Source organism: Schistocerca americana, chromosome 2 (genome assembly GCF_021461395.2).
Source record: "Schistocerca americana isolate TAMUIC-IGC-003095 chromosome 2, iqSchAmer2.1, whole genome shotgun sequence".
NCBI lineage: Eukaryota > Metazoa > Arthropoda > Insecta > Orthoptera > Acrididae > Schistocerca > Schistocerca americana.
In genome coordinates this window covers 113,773,408-113,797,878 of record NC_060120.1, presented here as the reverse complement: position 1 = coordinate 113,797,878, position 24,471 = coordinate 113,773,408, and the positions used below count along the sequence as shown (strand labels likewise).

The window sequence follows — 24,471 nt, the reverse complement described above, 5'->3', positions numbered from 1 at the left end:
TCTGTACAAATTGTAAATAGCCTTTCGCTCCCTGTATTTTACCCCTGCCACCTTTAGAATTTGAAAGAGAGTATTCCAGTCAACATTGTCAAAAGCTTTCTCTAAGTCTACAAATGCTAGAAACGTAGGTTTGCCTTTCCTTAATCGTTCTTCTAAGATAAGTCGTAAGGTCAGTATTGCCTCACGTGTTCCAGTGTTTCTACGGAATCCAAACTGATCTTCCCCGAGGTTGGCTTCTACTAGTTTTTCCATTCGTCTGTAAAGAATTCGTGTTAATATTTTGCAGCTGTGACTTATTAAGCTGATCGTTCGGTAATTTTCACATCTGTCAACACCTGCTTTCTTTGGGATTGGAATTATTATATTCTTCTTGAAGTCTGAGGGTATTTCGCCTGTTTCATACATCTTGCTCACCAGATGGTAGAGTTTTGTCAGGACTGGCTCTCCCACGGCCGTCAGTAGTTCCAATGGAATATTGTCTACTCCGGGGGCCTTGTTTCGACTCAGGTCTTTCAGTGCTCTGTCAAACTCTTCACGCAGTATCATATCTCCCATTTCATCTTCATCTACATCCTCTTCCATTTCCATAATATTGTCCTCAAGTACATCGCCCTTGTATAGACCCTCTATATACTCCTTCCACCTTTCTGCTTTCCCTTCTTTGCTTAGAACTGGGTTTCCATTTGAGCTCTTGATATTCATACAAGTCGTTCTCTTATCTCCAAAGGTCTCTTTAATTTTCCTGTAGGCGGTATCTATCTTACCCCTAGTGAGATAGGCCTCTACATCCTTACATTTGTCCTCTAGCCATCCCTGCTTAGCCATTTTGCACTTCCTGTCGATCTCATTTTTGAGACGTTTGTATTCCTTTTTGCCTGTTTCACTTACTGCATTTTTATATTTTCTCCTTTCATCAATTAAATTCAATATTTCTTCTGTTACCCAAGGATTTCTACTAGCCCTCGTCTTTTTACCTACTTGATCCTCTGCTGCCTTCACTACTTCATCCCTCAAAGCTACCCATTCTTCTTCTACTGTATTTATTTCCCCCATTCCTGTCAATTGCTCCCTTATGCTCTCCCTGAATCTCTGTACAACCTCTGGTTCTTTTAGTTTATCCAGGTCCCATCTCCTCAAATTCCCACCTTTTAGCAGTTTCTTCAGTTTTAATCTACAGGTCATAACCAATAGATTGTGGTCAGAGTCCACATCTGCCCCTGGAAATGTCTTACAATTTAAAACCTGGTTCCTAAATCTCTGTCTTACCATTATATAATCTATCTGATACCTTTTAGTATCTCCAGGGTTCTTCCATGTATACAACCTTCTTTCATGATTCTTAAACCAAGTGTTAGTTATGATTATGTTGTGCTCTGTGCAAAATTCGACCAGGCGGCTTCCTCTTTCATTTCTGTCCCCCAATCCATATTCACCTACTATGTTTCCTTCTTTCCCTTTTCCTACACTCGAATTCCAGTCACCCATGACTATTAAATTTTCGTCTCCCTTCACAATCTGAATAATTTCTTTTATTTCATCATACATTTCTTCAATTTCTTCGTCATCTGCAGAGCTAGTTGGCATATAAACTTGTACTACTGTAGTTGGCATGGGCTTCGTATCTATCTTGGCCACAATAATGCGTTCACTATGCTGTTTGTAGTAGCTTACCCGCATTCCTATTTTCCTATTCATTATTAAACCTACTCCTGCATTACCCCTACTTGATTTTGTGTTTATAACCCTGTAGTCACCTGACCAGAAGTCTTGTTCCTCCTGCCACCGAACTTCACTAATTCCCACTATATCTAACTTCAACCTATCCATTTCCCTTTTTAAATTTTCTAACCTACCTGCCCGATTAAGGGATCTGACATTCCACGCTCCGATCCGTAGAACGCCAGTTTTCTTTCTCCTTATACCTTAGTGTGACAATTAATAGGGATATGAAATGGAACAATCACAATATCTCAGATGTAGACAAAGCAGATGGAAGACTTCAGTTCTTTGGTGCAATACTAGGGACATGCAATCATTCTACAAAGGAAACTGCATACAAAACACTCGTGCAACCTGTCCTTGAATATTACTCAACCCTGTGGAATCCTTTACAAAATAGGACGCCGATACAAAGAAGGGCAGCATGAATGCTCACAAGTTTGTCTGAGCTATGGGAGAGTGTTATAAAGATGTTAAAAGAACTAAACTGGCATATGCTTGAAGATTTACACAAACTATTCCATGAAAACCTACTTGGAAAGTTTTAGAACCAACTTTAAGTGATGAATTTAGGAACACATTACAACCCCTTATATATCACTCCCACTGGGATCATGAAGACAAGTTTAGACTGGTTACAGTTTGCACAGAGTCATTCAAGCATTTGTTCTTCCTACGCTCCTTATGGGGAAGGAACGGAAAGAAGTCCTAGTAACTGGTACAATGGAATGCACCCTCTTATACTGCACTTCACTCTAGTTTGCATAGTACAGATGTTGACGTAGATGTAGATCCACGAAGAACCCCCATATGCACAGTGTTGCCCCAGTCTGTGTGCAGTCTTTTGGTAGGCACTCAGGTTGGACATCGACAGTGATAGAGGCCATGCATGTTGCAGTCATGTACAAAGTGACCACCAAATATGCAACTTTCTGGCATCAATGTATCCATCTATATCCAGAATGGCTGCACCAACTAATGTTGCCATCTACACCACTGCCTCTGTCACATCCAGACATTGCACCAGTGGTAGATATATCACTCTCCACCCATTCAGACATAGCTCAGATGCTGCTATCATACCCAAATGCACTAAATGCCTTCGTGACACCAGGGAAATCACAACTGGCCACATTGACCCTTGTGCGATTTGACTGTGCTGGTAAAGTATGTCACAAATGATGGCATGTACTCATTGTCAATAATCCATGAAGGCTGTCAGAGCAGACTCAGATGCCCTTGAAGAGGTGGGCTGGATAGTACCATCAGGGAGTGCTGCATAGCTTTTCTTGTCGCCTAGACTGTGGTAGCGGCCCCTTATTAGTTAGAGGACCCACACAACCGACACGCAAGATGGGCTGCCAACCTCCTTTCAGGAGTACGGAGAGAAAAATCACCAGCGGATATAAACACTAAGAGGCTTTCCAAATAAAAACAGAACTACTTTTCCAGACAATATGTGACAGTGTTCCACCAAACGGAACTCATATGACTCATGCACCACTCTGATGACCTGGCTTTATAAGCACGCATGGACAGTCAGACCAGCAGTGTTTACGTGCTGTTGGGCAACAGCTCCAGCCATTACTTATGCCGGCCCTAGTATTGTATACACTCCCTGTAGCATTGTAGTAGCATGTCGTATTTTGTAACTGGTATAGTACATTTTGTTCCATTGTCTTGTTTCCTTATCTGGCTTGCCACCCCAAGAATTGTGGGGTTTTCTTGTTGTTCTTGGATTTAAAACTCAATGTATGCCAAGAAGGAGTTTTCCTTTAATTATAATAAAGTGTGTTCAAATTGACTGTTAGTTCTTTCCTGCCAACCACAGGACACTACAGTTACTGGTGACGAGGATAAAACTTCCGTTTTCGAATGTAATGGCCTCCACCAAGGAACTTCTTTAGTAAGTGATGGAAGCTCTATGGCAGATTCAGGCAGCGCTCACGTGTTCAGAACTTTGCCCTCACTCGCCAGCATTGCAAGAGGTACATCATAGAGTTGATTCCATTGCAGAAGCATTGAACACTTTGCACGTGGCTGCAGCGATGTTTCCAGCTTTCGATAGGTCTGTTGAACCACGGTCAAATTATGTCAAATGGTTGGAACAACATTTACTGGCACATGGGATCCACAATGAAAATCGAATTCAGGCTTTTTTTTATCAACAGTTTGTACACAGATGCACCGTTTAATTCAACAACTTAACCTTGAGCAGTCCTCTCATGATCTCTCATTTACCCATATTAAGGGTTACCTTTTTGAGTACTCCGATGCACAAATACACATCACCGTCACCCCTCAGACTTTCTGTTCTTGTCGAAGGTCCCAAGGTCAGACGTATCGGGAAAGGATTATGAGGCTCCAGGGTCTCTCCCGTGATTGTAAATTCCGGTGCGCCAATGTTGCTTGCAATCATTCTTATGTCTCTTTGTTTATTCACAACATGGTGATGTTTCACGCACCAGATGGGGGTCTTTGGGCTGATATTTTGAGGCTACAGGATCCGTCCCTCGACACCAGTCTGCTGATCATTCGTGCATTTGAACAGTCTCACCAGCTACAACCACCACGTCTTCATCCACCTGTTTTTGAGACTCGCCAGTTGCTTAGTGCCAAGTGGGAGTCTTGTCAATCTGCTGGCCTTTTCTGTGAGAGGAAGTCTTTCACCTAGCTTCCATATTGCAGTAGTGTGTCAGGCTTCACAGAAATATCATGTAGATGTCATGCTTCCTGCAGACACACAGGCTTGTCACAAATCATCACCTCAGGGCCTGGAAGCCTCGCATACCATTGACAGCCAAGTATTCTCCATTATTCCCCAGTCAGGTGCCCGTTTTCTCCTTACGCTGGAGGTCGTGCATATTCTGGTGGTCTTCCAAATTAACACGGCATCATCCGTTTCTACTGTGGATGGTGCCACTTACCAACACTTGGGCTTGCTGGCTTTATCCTCGTACACTCGCACCTTGTGCAGTTTCCATAATCACTCTATATCAATCGATGGCGTTTTTCTCCACTCAAATCTCTTACAATGGTCGTTCCTTCACCGCTCAGTTTTTGGTGGTCAGATCCCTTGGCGCTACTAACCTTCTGGACGTGGACATTTTTGGTCGTCTGGGTTTATCAGTGCAGGGTGTGGTACAGGCGGTGCCGTTTTCCTCATCAGATACCCTCCTTGCCTCGTTGCTCAGCAAATACAAAACTTGGGTCTCATCCTCCACACCAGGGGTGAAGGGTTTCACTGCACACGTTCAGTTTCATCCCTCTGCTGTTCCTCATTGTTTTTAAGGCCCGCATGGTCCCCATTCCTCTCCAAGAAAGGCTCCAGGTGGAACTTCGCCACTTACAAGATGAAGGCGTCCTTTCTCCCATAGTGCACAGTTGCTAGGCGATGCCTATCGTCATAGTCGAGAAGCTGAATGGTGCTTTACGCATCTGTGGTGATTTTAACTTCACAGTCAAGTCTCAGTCCATCATTGATGCATATCCTGTCCCATTGGTGGATGACATGCTCACACGTCTTGCGGGCTCGACCGTTTTTGCCAAAATTGATTTGCACGATGCTTATTTGCAGTTGCTGTTGGATTAGGAATCGCAGCAGATCCTAGTGATCAATACCCCGTGTGGCCTTTTCCAGTGAAACCACCTTCCGTTTGGCATTGCCAGTGCTCCAGCCATTTTACGATGTTATTTGGTACGCCTCAAAAGCCATGTGCCTGTGAGACCAATTATTTGGACGATGTCATCATCGGTGGCTCATCTGCAGTGGACCTCGTGGACAAGCTGGATTGGCTGTTTCAGGTTTTTTCTGAGGCTAACCTGCATTGCTGGAAAGTAAAGTTTGACTTTTTTGCACAAGAGGTCACTTACCTCGGGTTCACAATTGATTCCCATGGCCTACACACCTCTAAGGAATATGTCGAGGTGATTCAAAACCTCCCTCCTACCTCCAATGTGAAGCAACAGCATACCATCCTTGATCAAATCAACTATAATCGCTGGTTTATACCCCACGCTGCCTCAATTTTGGCACCCCTGACAGGGTTATTGTGCAAGGGTGCATGTTGGCTTTGGGAGAGGGTGTGTGAACAGGCTTTCATATGTCTCAAATCAGTTCTCTCCCACCCTCCTTGTCTGACCACTTACGATCCTTCCCTGCCCCTCATCATCTCCAATGATGCCTCAGACTATGGCCTGGGTGCGGGCCTCCTGCAAGTGGTCGATGGTGTTGAGAGGCCCGTGGCCAAAAAATTGACTGACACTCGAACCAAATACAGTCAAATTGAAAAGGAAGCTTTGGCACTGGTTTTCGTCCTGACGAAATTCTAAAGTTTCGTGGATATTCGTAATTTCACTCTGAAGACCAACCACAAACCTTTGGGTGCACCTGGGTGCTGCAGTGTCCACCCAGACAGGATGCCGCCTTCAGCGCTGGGCGCTCTTCCTGGCTACGTTCGACTTTGATATTGTCTATCGCACCTCTGAACAGCACACAAACACCGATTTTTTGCCTTCCCTGCCTGCTAGGGGAGACCGTGAGTCTGATGCCTCCCCCTTGGTTTGTTTCCATGTGGAATCAGATGTGGACCTAGCTCTAGATGCATTTCCATTGGATGCCGATGCAGTCTGGTGGGCCACTGCTCAGGATTGGACACTGCAAACTCCCTGCTGCCAAATTGCTGCGGGTTTTCCAACCAGCAATTGTAGCACCCACGATTCAGAGTTCCAGCATTTTTGGGATCATTGGCACAGTCTCTTTTTCCATAGTGGCATCATCCCTTTGCATAGTGACTCTGACATTTCATGGGTGGTCATAATGAATCTATTGTGCCGCTGTGTCCTCGACCTCCTCCACGCTGGCCACTGGGGCATCATCTTCACTGAACAGCTGTCACACTGACATCTTTATTGGGGCGGTTGGGACAAAGACATTGCCTCCCTCGTGTCATCCTGCACCATGTGCCAAACATGTCAGGCAGCACCCCCATTTCAGTATTTTTTGTGGCTGGATGGAGCTGCTCCGTGAGAATGTCTCCATTTGGATTTCTCCACAGGTCCGTTTCATGGTTCCCCGTGGTTCATACTGATCAAGTCTGAGTCAAGATACCCTTATGTCTCCCAATTGATGAACAATACTTCTGTTGAGACTATCAAAATTCTCCGGCGCCTCTTTGCTGTCGTGGGACTCCCCAAAATGGTCCACAGTTTAAGCAATTCTGTACTGCCAATTAAATTTCCCTCATTTGGCTGCCCCTTTTCACCCTATGTTAAACAGTCAGGCAGAATGTTTTGTGGGAACATTCAAGGCCCGGCTCAATAAGCTGCTGAGATATCACCTACTGGAGGAGGCCGTGCTTTCCTTTTTGGCTACATATGAGACCGCCCTCCATGCTGGTAAAAGTCCAGTGGAGATATTTCATGGTCGACCATTCCGCTCTCCCTTATCTGTTCTGGTTTTTGAGGCTTCTCACACTCCTGCCCACACACCGGTGCACTCCTTTCGTGTCAGGCAGGAGGTCTGGGTGCAAATCTTCTCTCATCCACGGACGCACTGAGCACCTGTGGTCATCACCAAGTTCTGCAGCCACGTGATGGCATCTCTCCAGTGAGCCAATGGTTCCACCACTAGCTGGCATATCAACCACCTCTGGCCCCTTCCAGTGGACCACAACACCCCGGGGAGCTGTCAGTGCCTATTGCCGCCTGTCCTGTGGTGGAATCTCCACTTCTGCCTCTGCCTCAGCCGCTGTCTCTGCTGCCAGCTGCTAGTGCTGCATCGCCACCTCCCACCCCTGCCAGGCACAAACCCATGGACGTTGACCAGGACGCTCCTACTCCTATTGACATTTGTGGTGCTGTGCAAATTATTTTTTTTGTGACTCATGTAGTACTACGCCAAATTGGCTTTATAAGAATGCCAGGACAGTCAGACCGGCAGTGTTTATCTACTGTTGGGCAACAGCTCCAGCCAGTACTTACACCGGCCCTAGCATTGTATACACTCCCCATAGAATTGTAGTAGCATGTTGTATTTTGTAATCGGTTGAGTAGATTTTGGCCAGTATTTTCTTCCATTGTCTTTTTTCCTTATGTGGTTTACCTCCCCAAGAGTTGTGGGGATTTTTTGGTGTGCTTGTGTTTAAAACTTAGTGTATGCCAAGAAGGCATTTTTCTTTAATTACAATAAAGTGTGTTCAAATTGACTGTTAGTTCTTCCCTGCCGACTGCAGGAGACTGCGTATACTTCACAATGGATCCAGTAGACAGATCACTGACCCTGATCACCACCCTCCATCACCTCAAATAAGGCATAAATGGAACACTTCTGTCCCTGCAGACCTATTTCAATCATAAAGGGTGTAATATTGTAGGATATCAATACTGACAATCCATCAGAGCTCATGGAAGCAGCGTAACTATGTTGTGTGCCATTACATTAGACAAGCTGCAGCCACCAGTCTCAAGGTAGGAACAAGCGCAACCATGGTATACATGAGCAAGTTTATGTTATGATATAACTTACTGCCAACACACTTCTGGTTGGATCTTCTCACTGCTATAGTCATTATATTTAGACACTGGGTATTAACTCTGTTTAATGGACTTATATATGTGCTGCTTTTGGGACTTTGGCTTTGTATCAGACATTTCTCAGATGTGTACCAGATAGTGCCCACTGGCACCATATTAAGCAATTCTCACGGTTGTAGCTTTACCTCCATGTCTAATGCTGTACTCACAGTTCTTGTATTAAATGTGAACTGTAGTTTATTCATCTCATACAGGGGCAGTGGCAAGGGGGGGGGGGGCTACAGGCACCCCCCCCCCCTCTCCCAAGGGAGTATCATATTACACTGGATAAAATGACTTCAGAAATCAGCAAATACATTACTTCAACAGATTCAATATTTTTTTGTAATTATATAGCAATATAGGTTGCACTGTATTTCAAACACATTTTAACAAAATAATAAAAGGTAAATATCATTTAACTTAAAATAGGCATCTTATTATTTATTAATATACATTGGATGTGATGTCATCGACATATTCAAAAAAAGAAACAGAGACAAATGAGCATGATAAATTGGGCAGAAGATGGAAATAGCCAGTGAATTTTATTACAGAATTTTTTTTATATTCATGTCAAGTTCAAGATTTTACATTCATGTCATCTTCTGTATACAGAAAATTAATGGTGTAAGTTGACCTTTTTTATGGTTTATGCAATTTATAAAATCTTCCATGTTAAAATAAGTTTTTTGCCCTGAACTACAAAACAGTTACCAAAAACTACTTTAAGCAACACCAAATTTTACCAATTTGTCAGTGGAGGACCCCAACTCTCCTTTTGTTAAGCAGTATTCCATTTCTCAAACTCCACACCCCCTCCATAATTTGCCACCCCCTTCACTGATTTCTAGAATCGCCCTTGATCTCATGCAATCCATTTGGTTTACATACTGAAGATTTGTCAGAAAGTTACATTACAATTAAAAATACTTTTACACTAATACATAATAATACAGCACTGAGATGATTTTTCTATGAACAATAATATATATACTAATGAGGATATGTAACAAGTATATCTAGCTCATATTACCAGTTAGTCCTGCACAAATTCATCCATTGAGTAATGGCATTTCCGTACCAATGTCTCATATAGCCTTCTTTTCAGTAGACCTAATTTCATCGTCATTAACATGTTCCCTTTTAATTTTTTATAGATTTTCATTCCTGTTTATTGAGGAGCATACAACTAGAGGTGGTGGGTGGTAAGCATAAAGATTTCTTTGTTTCTTGTGTCATCTGTGTGAACAAAATGGTTTCACTCAAACAATTGCTGTCTGGTATACAAGAAGATTGTTATAACATATATTGGGATAGGTCCACACCATGATAGCCAAGTTTCTCCAAAAAACACTACTATATCTGATAATAGATTCTTGTATTTGCTACTTGTTGTGATTCCATGTCAGCTGCAGTTGATAATATTTGCAATGCAAATATAAACATATGTGTATCAGTTACTGTACTCAAAATATTCTCTCCTGACAATGTTGTGGAGACTGAATGGTTGAGTAAAGGCACAGTATTTGCAATAAGAAAATACCACAGCATGAGATAATGAAAAAAAGGTATGTATTTTTAGCCAAATAATTACTGGTGCTAAAGTAAAGATTTTACTGGAACTTAACTGGAACCTCAGTTAATTTGAGTGCAGCTACCACAATAAAAAATAGCTTGCTTGTGACAGGGGATGTTGTGATATTGTGGCATGTGGATAAATTTCTGAGTTTATTGGGTACACTGTTGAAGAAACTGTACAGTAAGGGCAAATACTCTTACCAGAAACCTGTATCATCTTTACACCAGGATTCCTATGCTGCACTTGTTGCTGCCATAACATGCCCAATGCTTCCACCCTCTGCTGCTTACTACAGCCCCACCTCTGTAAATCCTACAACACTGAAGTAAAATCAACATATACAATCACGTATGTTGTTAACAACTAATGTGTCCTCACTGCATGGTTTTTTATATGGCAATAAGCAGCACTAAAGTCACTGAGTGCATAAATAAACACACAAGAACTTTGTGAGTACAGCTATATGTTACATGGTTTTTAGCCTGCTGTTTTTAGCTTTCTGCTTCCCATCAGTGTCTAATCTGGCTTTATTTTGTATTTAGCATTCATGCTCCTCACCACCACTTGGAGGATAAGGAGGAGTTTGTCAGTTTCAGCTGAAAGGTGCTTGTCATGTGGATGCATTTGAGTATTCAGTCTGATGAGCCAAAGCAGATTTGTTGCCTTGCAAGTTAGTTTTGACATAACTTAGCGAAGTAAGAAACCAGAAAAAGAAATGTCAGGTACAGCCTTTCTGCCATACATTTCCAGAGTGATGAATAGAATTGTCCATATATTGCACAAGCACGGCATAAAGACAATTTTCAAATTGACAAGGAAGATCAAAGAGTGTCTTAGATCAGCGGGACCCACTTGCAATGTCGGGAATATACCGCATACCATGCACATGTGGAAAAGTTTATGTTGGAATGTCTGGACGATCGGGTAACACCAGGGTCAAAGAACATAAGTGACATTGCAGGTTGTGGCAGGTGGAGAGATTGGCCATGGCAGAGCACACACTGAGACCGACTGCCCACGTAATAAAATTTTCCGACCCGGAAGTTCTGGCTGGAGAGAAGCACTATCACACCCGCTTGTTCAGAGAAGCTGTAGAAATACAAAATCACATGAATAGCTTCAACAAGAAAGAGGAAGGCCTTAAGGTAAATGGATCCTGGCTTCCTGTACTGCAGCAAACAACAGTCACAGGTAGCAAGAGGAGAACCGCACTGGGAATGACCACGGAGAAGCCCTCGGACATTGGTGCACCAGGTACGTATAGTCTGCAGCTGCGAGCTCAGCTCCAGTTCACCACTGGCAATGGAGGATGAAGCTTTGACAATGCCAGCCACTTGTGCTGGTGAAATGTCAGTGAAATCATCAGATGAATGTCGGCCAAAGAACCCAAGACAGAAGCCAGTAGACAGTTTGTCAACAAGTGGCCACAAAAGCCTGAACAATTTTGTATTTGACACAACTGCTTCAACTTTTTATTTATAAGTATATGCAATGGAATGGATTTACGTTACCACAATTATCTTTTTGTCTATTACTGTTAGTTTTATTATGGTCTTGCAGTTTAGAGATATTTAATTTTAACTTTGATACACAACTAAAGATGGAACTGAGTCTCTGAAACCTGGTAGTGCAAAGACTTTAGTCAATAAATAACTGTACAACTACAGAGGTTGTTTTAATCATAAACATTACATGTAACAGGTGTGGATGTCCCACCAGAAAAGAATAATGTTACTTATATAATGGCTGCAGATGTTCTGTGTGACTTTATTTTGCAAAGTAAAACAAGAAAAGCATTGTTAAGAAGTATATGAAATCATTGGCTTTTACCTAGAAGCTGCAATAACTTAAAATCATTATAACTAAACGTCTTGCATCTCAAGAGAGCTGTTGTGTGCAACTTATACCATTTAGCCTTACACCAATGCTGGTGATTTACCAATTGCAGTTTAAACTTTTAATTCCACTTCATTTTCTGATGCATAAAAAAATAAAAAATCCTTCCAACAGAGAAAAAATGGCACCTCATTCTTGGAAAGCCAATCATTACCGTTTTGTACGTGCTTTGTGGTGCAGCCATTGTCATTTCTGTATTTTTATATAAATTTTAAGCCACTCTTAACCAGTGTGCTATCTTCAATGTATTTACTTACATGAGAATGAGTCTTTCTATATGAGTAATATAAAAACACAACAGATGATTCATACAAACCTGCAAACGATTTGTTAATTCTCTAAATCCATTCTCAATAGTCTCCTTATCAGATGGAAGACATAAGCCATCTGCAATCTCCTGAGCAGTGTTACCCTTTGCACCAAGATGTACAAGAGCTAAAATTACCTGCATGCTTGTTGGGGAGAAAAACAGGTTACCTTTGACTTCTGAGAGAATCTGTAACAAAAGTAGTGATGTTGAAAGGATACTAAGCAGAAGTTACTTCAGTGTGTCAACAACATTTATCTGCCACAAAGAGAGACGTTCACAAAAATACAGTAGTAGTTTGATGGAAAGAAATTTGAAGTAGGCATCTAAGAATCCAGGACAATAGTCCTTTGGTGACACACCATTCAGCAAGGTTAAAGAACAAGTATTTGAGAATGACTGTAGGACAACTCTGTCTCCATTGTAGAAACATCATGTAAGAAAGACTACAATATATTCAGAGGTGTCTGACAGTCAATTCTATGCTACATTCATGTGTGGAATGTAAGGGGAAGGTAGTATTACTCATGAAATGTATCTTCTCCCATACAGATATGCCCATCAAACCAGAGAATTAATATCTTGTTGTATTGGTTTTACTCAATACTTAGTTGTGATTTATCATTAAATTAGTAGTTGCCTCTTTTTTGAAGAGATGCAGTTATCAGAAATTGAAATAGGAAAATATCAGTAATATAAACATTAAAACAAATGATTCAGTGGAATAACTTACAGCATCTACAGGAAACTGCAAATGAAGGTGCGTTTTTATCAATGTTGGACCTATATTTGTCTTTAAAACTCCATATAGCTGAAATGTTGATTATATTGGTGGATACTATATTGTAATTTTTGTCTTCTTCAGTCATGACAGGAATGATTTTACTAATTACTTTCATTTTAGTTCAACTGAGACAGATGGAAAATGAATCATTAACCCTTACAGTACCAATGTACTTTTCACAATGAGCAGCTGCGAGGCAGCCAGGGAGGGTGGGGGCCAAAGGCTGGGTTCGTTGTTGCCATAAAAAAAAAAATAATAATAATAATTCAAATTTCTAAATTTTATTGATCATTATTAACAAAATATTGTATAAAGATCTACTGATGTGTAATAAAGGTCAAGAAACTGTAAATTTCTTTTATCACTCTCTACAAAAATGTGTTTAGTATTTTTCAAACAATGGAAACTCCAGGTACAAATATCAATGATATGGCAAAAGACAGGTTGCTACTTACTGTAAAGAAGACACATCAAGTTGCAGACAGGCACAATTAAAAGATGCATATACTTGTAGCTTTTGCACACAGCCTTCATCAGTAAAAGAGAGACACACACCACTCACCCACATGAGCAAGCACACCTCACCCACACATGATCACCAACTCTAGCATCTCAGGCTGGAATGCAACTCCATGTGGGGGATGAAAGCAGCACTGTTTGATGAAGTGTGCAACAGGTCAACAGGTGCAGCACCAGGAGGTTGTGGCACAGGGAGGTGGGGAAAAAAGGAGCAAAAAAGGAAAGTAGTGGGGAAAGACAGGCAGATGCATTAGCAGAAGACTGCAAATAAATAGCATGGGAGATGAGAATGAGAATAGGGGGTGGGGTGGGGTGGAAACTGTTGTCTGGAGGGTGTGGGGACAGTACGTTACCGTAGGTTGAGGTCAGGATAATTACGGGAGTGGAAAATGTGTTGTAAGAACAACTGCCATCTGCACAGTTCAGAAAAGCTGGTGGTGGAGGGAAGGTTCGGAATGGCTCGGGTAATGAAGCAGCCATTGAAAGCAAGTGTGTTTTGTTCTGCTGCATGTTGTGACACAAGGTGGTCTACTTTGCTCTTGGCCACAGTTTGGCGGTGGCTGTTCACCCCGGTAGACAGCTGGTTGGTAGTCATACCAATATAAAAAGCTGTGCAATGATTGCAGCAGATCTGTTAAATGACATGGCTGCTTTTGCAGGTGGCCCGGCCCCTGATGGGCCTGGAATAGGAAATGCTGGATGAGTGGATTGGGCAGATTTTGAACCTAGGTCTTCCACAAGAATATTATCCTTGTGGCAAGGGGGTTGTATCGGGAGTGGCATGGGGATGGACTAGGATGTTGTATAGGATGGGTGGACAACGGAACACCACTTTAGAAGGGGTGGGAAGTATCTCGGGTAGGATGCCCTCATTTAAGGGCATGATGATAGGCAATCAAAGCCCTGACAAAGGATGTGGCTCAGTTTTTCCAATTCAGAGTGGCACTGGGTGAGGAAGGGGACACTGCTTTGGGACTGGTTCTTGTAGGTGCTGGGACTGTTTGAGGGTGTGAGGGGAAATGGCATGGGATATCTGTTTGTGAACTAGGTCTGGGGAATAGTGCCTGTCTGTGAAAGCCTCGGTGAGATCATCAGCATACTGAGAAGGGAGTTTTTGACACTTCAGATACACCATTCCTGGATGTTCAGGTTCTGTAGGAGGGATTATTTTGTGTGAAAGGGATGACAGCTGTCAAAATGCAAGTACTGTTGGTAGTTGGTGGGTTTCATGTAGGCAGAAGTGCAGATGGAGCCATCAGTGAGGAGATCAACATCTAGGAAGGCGTCATGCTGGGTTGAGGCAGACCATGTGAAGTGGATGGGGGGGTTGGTGTTGAGGTTGTGAAGGAACGAAGATTGGGTGTCTTGGCACTGAGTGCAGATCAGGAAGATGTCATCAATGAACCTGAACCAAACTGGAAGTTTGGTGTTTTTGGAGGCTAGAAAGGTATCCTCCAGATGGCCCATAAAAAGGTTGATTTAGGAGGGTGCCATGTGGGTGCACATGAATGTGCCATGGATTTATTTATATACCTTCCCTTCAAATGAGAAGTAGTTATGGGTTATGGTAAAGTTAGTAAGATCTATGAGAAATGAAGTAGTGGGTTTGGAGTCTGAAGGATGTTGGGAAAGGTTCAATAGTGGTAAGAGCATGGGCATTATGAATGCTGGTGTGTAGGAAGTTGGTGTCAACATTGAGGTAAAGGGATGGGGATGGTGGAGAGTCATGAAGGAAGCGGTTGGTGTTTGATGTGGAAGGCTAGATTACAGGTAATTGGTTGGAGGTGTTGGTCAATGAGGACCAAAATTCTTTGAGTGGGGGGCACAATAACCAGCCACAATGGAGTGTCTAGGATTGTTGGGTTTGTCGATTTTGGGGAGCATGAAGAAGGCAGGTGTGTGATGTGTCATAGGGATGAGGATGGAAATTGATTCAGGGGAGATGTTCTGGGAAGGGACAGTGATTGGTGTTTATATTGGACTTGTGGGATGGGTTCACTCTAGCAGAGTTTATAGGTGGAGGATTCAGATAACTGGCAGAGGCCTTCTGCCAGGTAGTCACTACGATTCACAACAATAGTGGTGGAACCTTAGTCTGCAGGCAGGATGATAAGGTCAGGATTTGTTTTGAGGTTATGTATGGCTATTCATTCTTCTGATGAAGGGACCTCCAGAAGGATGGTGACACTAAGTTGGAGGTAAGGAATTCCTGGAAGGTGACCAGCAGGTGGTTAGGTAGGAGTGAGGGGGGGGCGGGGGGGGGGGGGGAGGATCATGGTTGGACAGTGATACAAACTGGAAGATGCAGGTTTCAAATACTGGAATTAGGGTGGTTTTTTGTTTGGAGGGATTGGTGGTAAAGAAGTGCTTCCACTACAGGGGTCAGGAAAAGGAGAGCAGGTCTTTGACAAATTCAGCATAGTTAAATTTGGGTGTAGGACTAAAGGTGAGGCCTTTAGATAGGACTGAAACTTATGTGCAGCTGAGGGTTTTGGTGGAAAGATTAGCACCACTGTTACAGGAATGTTTTGGCTCTGGATTTCTTGAAGAGTTGGTAGGGGGTTTGGGGGGATGTGACAAGTTGAAAAGGTCAGCTAGGTAGGGTTTAGCTACTATGAGGGGTGGATGAGAAAAAATACTGTGGATATGATAATGGTCAGATAGTGGAGCGCCAAGATGGCAGTGGGATGTCATCAGGTTAGGTAACTTATGGAGGAACTGTCTGGAATGCTCCTCCAGTTGCTGGAGAGCACAGGATTCAATTTCAGAGATCTGATGTATGGACTAGGGATTGCAGAGTAGTAGTATCTCGTAGAGGGAGAAGAGGTGGTTCTGGCATTTTATGGCATGGAAATGTGTTTTTGTAATACCATGTTTGTGAGGGCCAGGGATTGGCAGAATCTGAAAATTTGTAGGTCGTTGTGAAATGAACTGGTGCAGAAAGATGGAGTAAGGATCCATTGTGGCATGAATGGTGTCAAGAAAATGGGAATGATGCAGAAATTGGCAAAATAGGTGTTGATGGTTGTGAGAGGAGCTGTATAACCAAAAAGACATGTAAAAATGAGTGAAAAATACGTAAAGGCAAGCAGCAACATGAACAGATACGCAAAGATACACTAGACTCTCGCTAATCCAGCCCTCACTGGTCCAGCCTCTCAGTAATCCAACGTACATCCAAAAACATATGCACAACAATGCTTAGTTAAACAATGTTTTATATACTGTATTTGAAATTGTAGCTTTCTTTACAGATCGGGATCATGTCTTCTAAAAGGAAACACGTTACGAAATTTTAGATAAATTAAATCAAGGTTCTTCACAGAAAACCATTGCTGCTGAGTTCATTGTTGGACGAGCAACTATTTATGACATCAAAAAGAAAGAAGGTGTTATTCAACATTACTCAACACAAATGGATAGTGAGTTGGGAAAACAGAAAATTATGCAAAAGAGTGAGAATGTAGAACTGGACGTAGCTGTTTATGAAGAAGAGGACACAGGAGGAGAGAGCATGAAGATTTCTCACACTGCTGTTGCTGAAGTGCTGAGGTGTTCCTGGAGTACATCATGCAACAACCAGATAAATGCAGTACCAATGTACTGCTTATAAAGCAGCTGCATGATAATGCATGGCACCATCGCATTATCATCATTGTGACAGTTAAAAATTGGGGACATGTTTCATAGTAAGTGATACGACTGTATAATTATGTACAGTATACACTCTAGGACTAAGTTTTCTTTGAAAATTAATGTATTTTTGGATCTAATAAAGTATATCCTCTATGTTTTAAAATTGTATCCTTCAGTTTAAACAGTACAGTACACTATATCCCCTATGTTTCCAAAAATTAAATAAAAATGAAATAAATGAATAAAATAAATTTCAGACACTCAATAATCCAGCACTTCCACTAACCCAGCACCCATAAGTGCCAGGAATGTCCGCATTAGCGAGAGTCTAGCGTAGAAATACGTTAAAATGCATTAACCCATGTAAAAATACTCATAAATACGTTAAAAACGTACAGAAACGTGATGAGAAGGGACGATGAGGTATGGGAGTGCGTGTGTGTTATGATAAGCGAAGAGAAAGGGAGGGGATGGGTTAGATTGAGGTTCAGAAGTTCTTGTGGCATGGGCAGGTGCAGAAAATGGGCAGGTGCAGAAAACAAAACGCTAAAGTACGTCAGGATGAGTGATGTAGTAGATCGATAGGAATGAATACAATCATGACTGTTGGAGGATAGAATCTGGGGCATTTGATGTGCATCAACAATGTGCGTGGTCACAAAGTCTGTGTTGGGCATCAATGATCATTGATACAGTTTTGTTCAGAAGTAGATACCATTTGGAAGGTGGTGAATAAACACAGAAAGAAGAGTCCTTCATTGCTTTTGACTGGTTTTCATGCCAATACAGCAGACATCTTCCCCTTCCTTCTTCAGCTTCCTTTGCAGCAAACTTCTGCTTGACATGCCATCTGAGAATACTTCCCATGGTTGAAACCATGCATTTCTGGAGTTCTCTAATATTCATATTCATATATTCATAGTCCTTTCTTCAATGTAAGGTTTCACGAGCTGTAGTTCCAATTCTTGAAGAAAAAGGCATTGCTTATTAGATTTTGTCTTATTCGTATCTGGGAAGTTTAGTAGACACAATGGATAACCATTTAACACTGCTATGTCCACAAGACTACAGAAAATTGATTGTGGCCACCTTCTTGTAGCATCCTCAGTTGAAAATTTAGTCGCCACTTGATTGATTGTGACAACACTGCCTTTCGTCTCATTATAATATAAATTTATGACTGTTTTATTCTTAGTGTCAGCTGGTGAACCAATTGCAGTGCCATAATGTTGAGTCAGCAGCATCAGAAGGTTTTTTTTCCATGGGGGAACAGTTGTGATTGGGGTATTTCCAGTACTAGAATCACTTAAAGCACATTTACTCAAATATAATTCTCATCTTAATGTGTTTCAGTTCTTGGGCTATGTGCTTCCTACTTGCTTGTAATGATTCCATGAGAGCTAGCTTGTGATTCCTCCACAAATCTTTGGCCAAATCAACTGAAGTGTAATAATATCTGTGGTGACACTGCACACTGTATTATATATAGGAACAACCAGGCATTTGATAACAGCTGCTGCTGAATTTGATTGTTTTGGCCTATCATTTATCTTCCCTGCATATGGCTCCAAGCTGAGAACATATGTCTTTTTAGAGTCTTTGAGCATTTGTATAAGTATACTACAAAGGTCTGTTCAAAAAATTCCAGAACATTTGTACTTTCATGCCAATAGTGTGTTGGAGCAAAACATGGTTGGGGTCCCTGCACACTCATGTGTTTAATGCATAACTGCCAGCAGAAGTTTCATTGTTGTACGTAGTTTAGTTATGGTTCATTGCTGTATTGAGCAGAACATTGTGTCACACAGTTTGCGAATTTCAAGATTGCAATGTTTAAGGGACAATGCAACTGCATTAAATTTTGCATGAAACTGAAGAAAACCTTTACAGACACACACCAAATGATGCAGGAAGCCCATGGTGATGAGTGCTTAAGCCACACTTGTTGTTAGAAATGATTCACACAGTTCAAAAATGGCCAGATAGAAGTTAAAGGTGACCCCCATTCAGGATGCCCTTCAATGTCTACTAATGACGCTCTTGTCAGAAATGTCAACAAAATCATGTGTGCCAATGAAAGACTGATTTCCCAAGAGATTGCTGATGAATGTAACATTTTAGTTGGATCATGTCATGAAATCCTGATACAGCATCTTGGAATGCATCATGTTTCCACCAAGCTCATTCCATGCCTCATGAATCAAGACCAGAAAGGCCTTCACCTCGCAGTATGTGAAGAGCTTTTGGACTTTGTAAATGGGAATGAGATGTTCCTTAAGAGAACCATAACTGGTGATGAAACATGAATCTACAGTTATGATGCTGAGACCACAGTTCAGGCTTCACAATGCATTGGGAAAGACTCTCCAAGTCCAAGAGAGCTGATCAGGTCAGGTCAAATGTCAAAGTTATGCTGGTAGTTTTCTTTGACATTGAATGCTTAGTTCATCATGAACTCATGCCACAGGGACAAGCTGTTACTTGTGGTATAATCAGGACATTCTGTGATGCCTGCGAGAAAATATGAAAAGGAACCAGCCCGAAATGTGACAAAACAATTCATGGCTCTTGCATCATGATAATGCACCTGCACATTCATCTTCGTTGGTGCGTGGCAATTGCACAAAAAACGAAATCACTGTGCTGCTTCATCCTCTGTACTCTCCAGACATGGCCCCTGTGGACTTTTTTAATTTCCAGAGTTGAAAAACTTGTTGAAAGGACAAAAATTTGCAACGATAGTCATGATAACAGAAAATTCACAGATGGCACTTTGTGCGATCCAGCAAGAGGTATACCAAGACTGCTTCTGGGAGTGAAATGGCATTGGGAGTGGTGTATCAACTGTGGGGGAGAGTATGTCAAAGGGTAACATGAACAATAAGTAAAGTATGGCATAGAAAAATTTTGTGGACAAACTCGCACTTCCCATGTTTTGCCTCATGAAGACCTTGGAGGGACACCTGACAAGGTATGATCACAACATTTCATTAATAACAGTGTGTATCCCAGGAGAATTATAACTTGGCAGTAATTCACTCATTTTATCAAATACTTCTCATATTGCAGCAAACTTGTCAGTTAAACTGTCAGTGAGAGTGCATCGCTAGTTCCTGCTATTACTAAGGCGAGTACACCGTTTGCTTTTTACATATTTTTATGAGCTTCAAACAGGAGGAGTGCAGTAATGGACAGGAACTGTAATCATTGTGTACAGATGCGAGCTGAGGTGGTGACCCTTCACTCACAGCTTCAGGCTGTGTTGGCTTCCGTCACACAGCTTGAGGCTGCTGCCATGGGGCGTCACTGTGGGGGATGGGATGTGGGGATGCAAGAGATGTCGAGCACATCCCACGTGACCTCCGATCAGTCCACTGCTGTGACCTCCCCAGGTACTGCCTGCACTGAGGTTGACCCCTCACCCATTGTCGAGTGGGAGATCATTCCAAAGTCTGGCAGGCAGCGAATAACTTTCCGTTGGGCCGATCGTAGGGCCTCCCCGGTTCGTTTGACAAACAGGTTTCAGGCGTTATCCGTTGCTGACAATGTCTCTGAGCTGGATGCAGTTGTTCACCCTGTTCCAGAGGAAGCTTCTCAGCCCACAAGGTCTCGGCATTCACAGGGGGTGGGTTTGCTGGTAGTTGGGAGCTCCAACGTTAGGCGCATAATGGGGCCCCTTAGGAACCTGGCTGCCAAGCAGGGGATGGAAGCCAGTGTGCACTCTGTGTGCATTCTGGGGGGAGTCATTCCGGATGTGGAAAGGGTGCTTCCAGATGCCATGAATAGTACAGGGTGCAGCCAACTGCAGGTGGTGGCTCATGTCGGTACCAATGACGTGTGTTGCTTTGGATTGGAGCAGATTCTGTCTGGTTTCAGGCGGCTAGCGGAAATAGTAAAGACTGCCAGTCTTGCTTCTGAGATTAAGGCGGAGCTCACCATCTGCAACATCGTCGATAGATCCGACTGTGGTCCTTTGGCACAGAGCCGAGTCGAGGGTCTGAATCAGAGGCTCAGGTGGTTCTGTGACCATGTAGGCACTTGCGCCATTGGGTGGTGGGTTTCTGGGTTCCGCTTAATAGGTCAGGAGTCCACTACACACAGGGGATGGCTACACGGGTAGCGAGGGCTGTGTGGAAGATACTGGGCGATTTTTTAGGTTAGAGTGTCTCAGGGAACCACAGAAGGGGCATCCGTCAGAAAGTGGGCAGGTAAAACACAGTAAGGTAGTTGTAGAAACGATTGGTATTTTAGTTGTAAATTGTCGTAGCTGTGTTGGGAAAGAACCAGAGCTCCAAGCCCTAATAGAAAGCACTGAAGCTCAAATAGTTGTAGGTACAGAGAGCTGGCTAAAGCCAGAAATAAGTTCAGCAGAAATTTTTTTCAAACAATCTGACAGTGTTCAGAAAGGCTAGATTAAATACAGTTGGTGGTGGAGTATTTATTGCTGTCAGAGGTAGTTTCCCTTGTAGCGAAAATGAAGTAGAAAGTTCATGTGAAATAGTATCAGTAGAGGTTATTCCTGACAATCAGACTAAACTATTAAATGGATCATTTTAACAACTCCCCGACTCTGAAGACATAGTAGCTGAACAGTTCAAAGAAAACGAGTCTCATTTCAGATAAGTACCTCGCTCATATAATTATAGCCGGTGGTGACTTCAATCTACACTCGATATGCTGGAGAAATTATGCATTTAAAGTCAGTGGCAGGCATAAAACATCACCCGAAATTGTACTGAATGCTTTCTCAGAAAATTATTTTGAACAACTAGTTCATGAGCCCACTCGAAGCATAAATGGTTGCAAAAGCATACTTGACCTTTTAGCAACAAATAATCCTGGACAAATAGTGAGTGTTGTGACGAATATGGGGATTAGTGACCAGAAGGCAGTTGCTGCTAGGCTGAATACCATAACACCTACAACCATCAAAAAGAAATGCAAAGTATATCTATTTAAAAAAGCTGATAAAAATGCTTGTAACGCCTTTTTAAGAGACAATCTTCACTCCTTCTGATCTGATCATGTAAGTGTAGAAAAGTTGTGGAACGTTTTCAAAGAGATAGTATCAACAGCAATTGAGAGATATATACCACATAAATTAATAAATGGGGGTACTGATCCCCCATGGTACACAAAATGGGTCAGATCGTTGTTGCAGAAGCAACGAAAATAGCATGCCAAATTTAAAAAAACCCAAAATCTCCAAGATTGGCAAAGTTTTACAGAAGTTCAAAATATGTTGTGTACTTCAATGTGAGATGCTTTTAATAATTTCCACAATGAAATTCTGTCTCAAAATCTGACAGAAAACCCAAAGAGATTCTGGTCATACATATAGCACACCACTGGCAACCTCCACTGCATGATAACAACAGTGAAGTCACTGATGACAGTGCCACTACAGCAGAGTTATTAAACACGGTTTTCCAAAACTCCTTCACCAAAGAAGATGAAGTAAATATTCCTGAATTCCAATCAAGAACAACTGCCAAGATGAGAAACATAGAAGTAGATATCCTTGGTGTAACAAAGCAGCTTAAATCACTTAATGAAGGCAAGGCCTCTGGTCCAGATTGTATACCAGTCAGGTTCCTCTCAGAGTATGCTGACAAAATAGCTCCATATTTAGCAATTATATACAACCACTCACTCACAGAAAGATATGTACCTAAAGACTGGAAAATTGCTCAAGTGACACCAGTACCCAAAAAGGGAAGTAGGAGTAATCCGCTGAATTACAGGCCTATATCACTAACATCGATTTGCAGTAGGATTTTAGAACATATTTTGTATTCAAACATTATGAAGCACCTCGAAGAAAATGATTTATTGACATATAGTCAGCCAGGATTCAGAAAATATCGTTCTAGTGAAACACAACTAGCTCTTTATACTCATGAACTAATAAGTGCTATTGACATCGGATGTCAAATTGATTCCATATTTTTAGATTTCCAGAAGGCTTTTGACACCATTCCTCACAAGTGTCCTCTAATCAAACTGCGTGCCTATGGAGTATCACCTCAGTTGTGCAACTGGATTTGTGGTTTCCTGTCAGAAAGTTCACAGTTCGTAGTAATAGATGGAAAGTCATTGAGTAAAACAGAAGTAATGTCCGGCGTTCCCCAAGGATGTGTTATAGGCCCTCCATTGTTCCTGATGAACCCATGAACCATGGACCTTGCGTTGGTGGGGAGGCTTGCATGCTTCAAGGATACAGATAGCCATACCGTAGGTCCGTAGGTGCAACAACAACAGAGGGGTATCTGTTGAGAGGCCAGACAAATGTGAGGTTCCTGAAGAGGGGCAGCAGCCTTTTCAGTAGTTGCAGGGCAACAGTCTGGATGATTGACTGATCTGGCCTTGTAACACTAACCACAACAGCCTTGCTGTGCTGGTACTGCAAACGGCTGAAAGCAAGGGGAAACTACAGCCATAATTTTTCCCAAGGGCATGCAGCTTTACTGTATGGTTAAATGACGATGGCATCCTCTTGGGTAAAATATTCCGGAGATAAAATAGTCCCCCATTCGGATCTCCGGGTGGGGACTGCTCAAGAGGACATCATTATCAGGAGAAAGAAAACTGGTGTTCTACGGATCGGAACGTGGAATGTCAGATCCCTTAATCCAGCAGGTAGGATAGAAAATTTAAAAAGGGAAATGGATAGGTTAAAGTTAGATATAGTGGGAATTAGTGAAGTTCGATGGCAGGAGGAACAAGACTTTTGGTCAGGTGAATACCGGGTTATAAATACAAAATCAAATAGGGGTAATGCAGGAGTAGGTTTAATAATGAATAAAAAAATAAGAGTGCGGGTAAGCTACTACAAACAGCATAGTGAACGTATTATTGTGGCCAAGATAGACATGAAGCCCACACCTACAACAGCAGTACAAGTTTATATGGGAACTAGCTCTGCAGATGACGAAGAAATTGAAGAAAAGTATGATGAGATAAAAGAAATTATTCAGGTAGTGAAGAGAGACGAAAATGTAATATTCATGGGTGACGAATTCGAGAGTAGGAAAAGGGAGAGAAGGAAACATAGCAGGTGAATATGGATTGGGGGTAAGAAATGAAACAGGAAGCCATCTGATAGAATTTTGCACAGAGCATAAATTAATCATAGCTAACACTTGGTTCAAGAATCATAAAAGGAAGTTGTATACATGGAAGAATCCTGGAGATACTAAAAGGTATAAGATAGATTATATAATAGTAAGAGACAGATTTAGGAACCAGGTTTTAAATTGTAAGACATTTCCAGGGGCAGATGTGGACTCTGACCACAATCTATTGGCTATGAACTGTAGATTAAAACTGAAGAAACCGCAAAAAGGTGGGAATTTAAGGAGATGGGACCTGGATAAACTGACTAAACCAGAGGTTGTACAGAGTTTCAGGGAGAGCGTAAGGGAACAATTGACAGGAATCGGGGAAAGAAATACA

General features: G+C 42.1%; 1 protein-coding gene across 1 annotated transcript in view; it reads right to left on the bottom strand.

Moving 5' to 3' along the window:
- The window catches only part of LOC124596263 (serpin B6-like), a 253,035-nt gene that overhangs the window by 162,309 nt on the left and 66,255 nt on the right, over positions 1-24,471 (bottom strand). Inside the window, exon 3 of the mRNA XM_047135338.1 lies at positions 12,087-12,266. Within this exon, the coding sequence (XP_046991294.1) occupies positions 12,087-12,266 (180 nt within the window). The remainder of the gene's footprint in view (positions 1-12,086; positions 12,267-24,471) is intronic.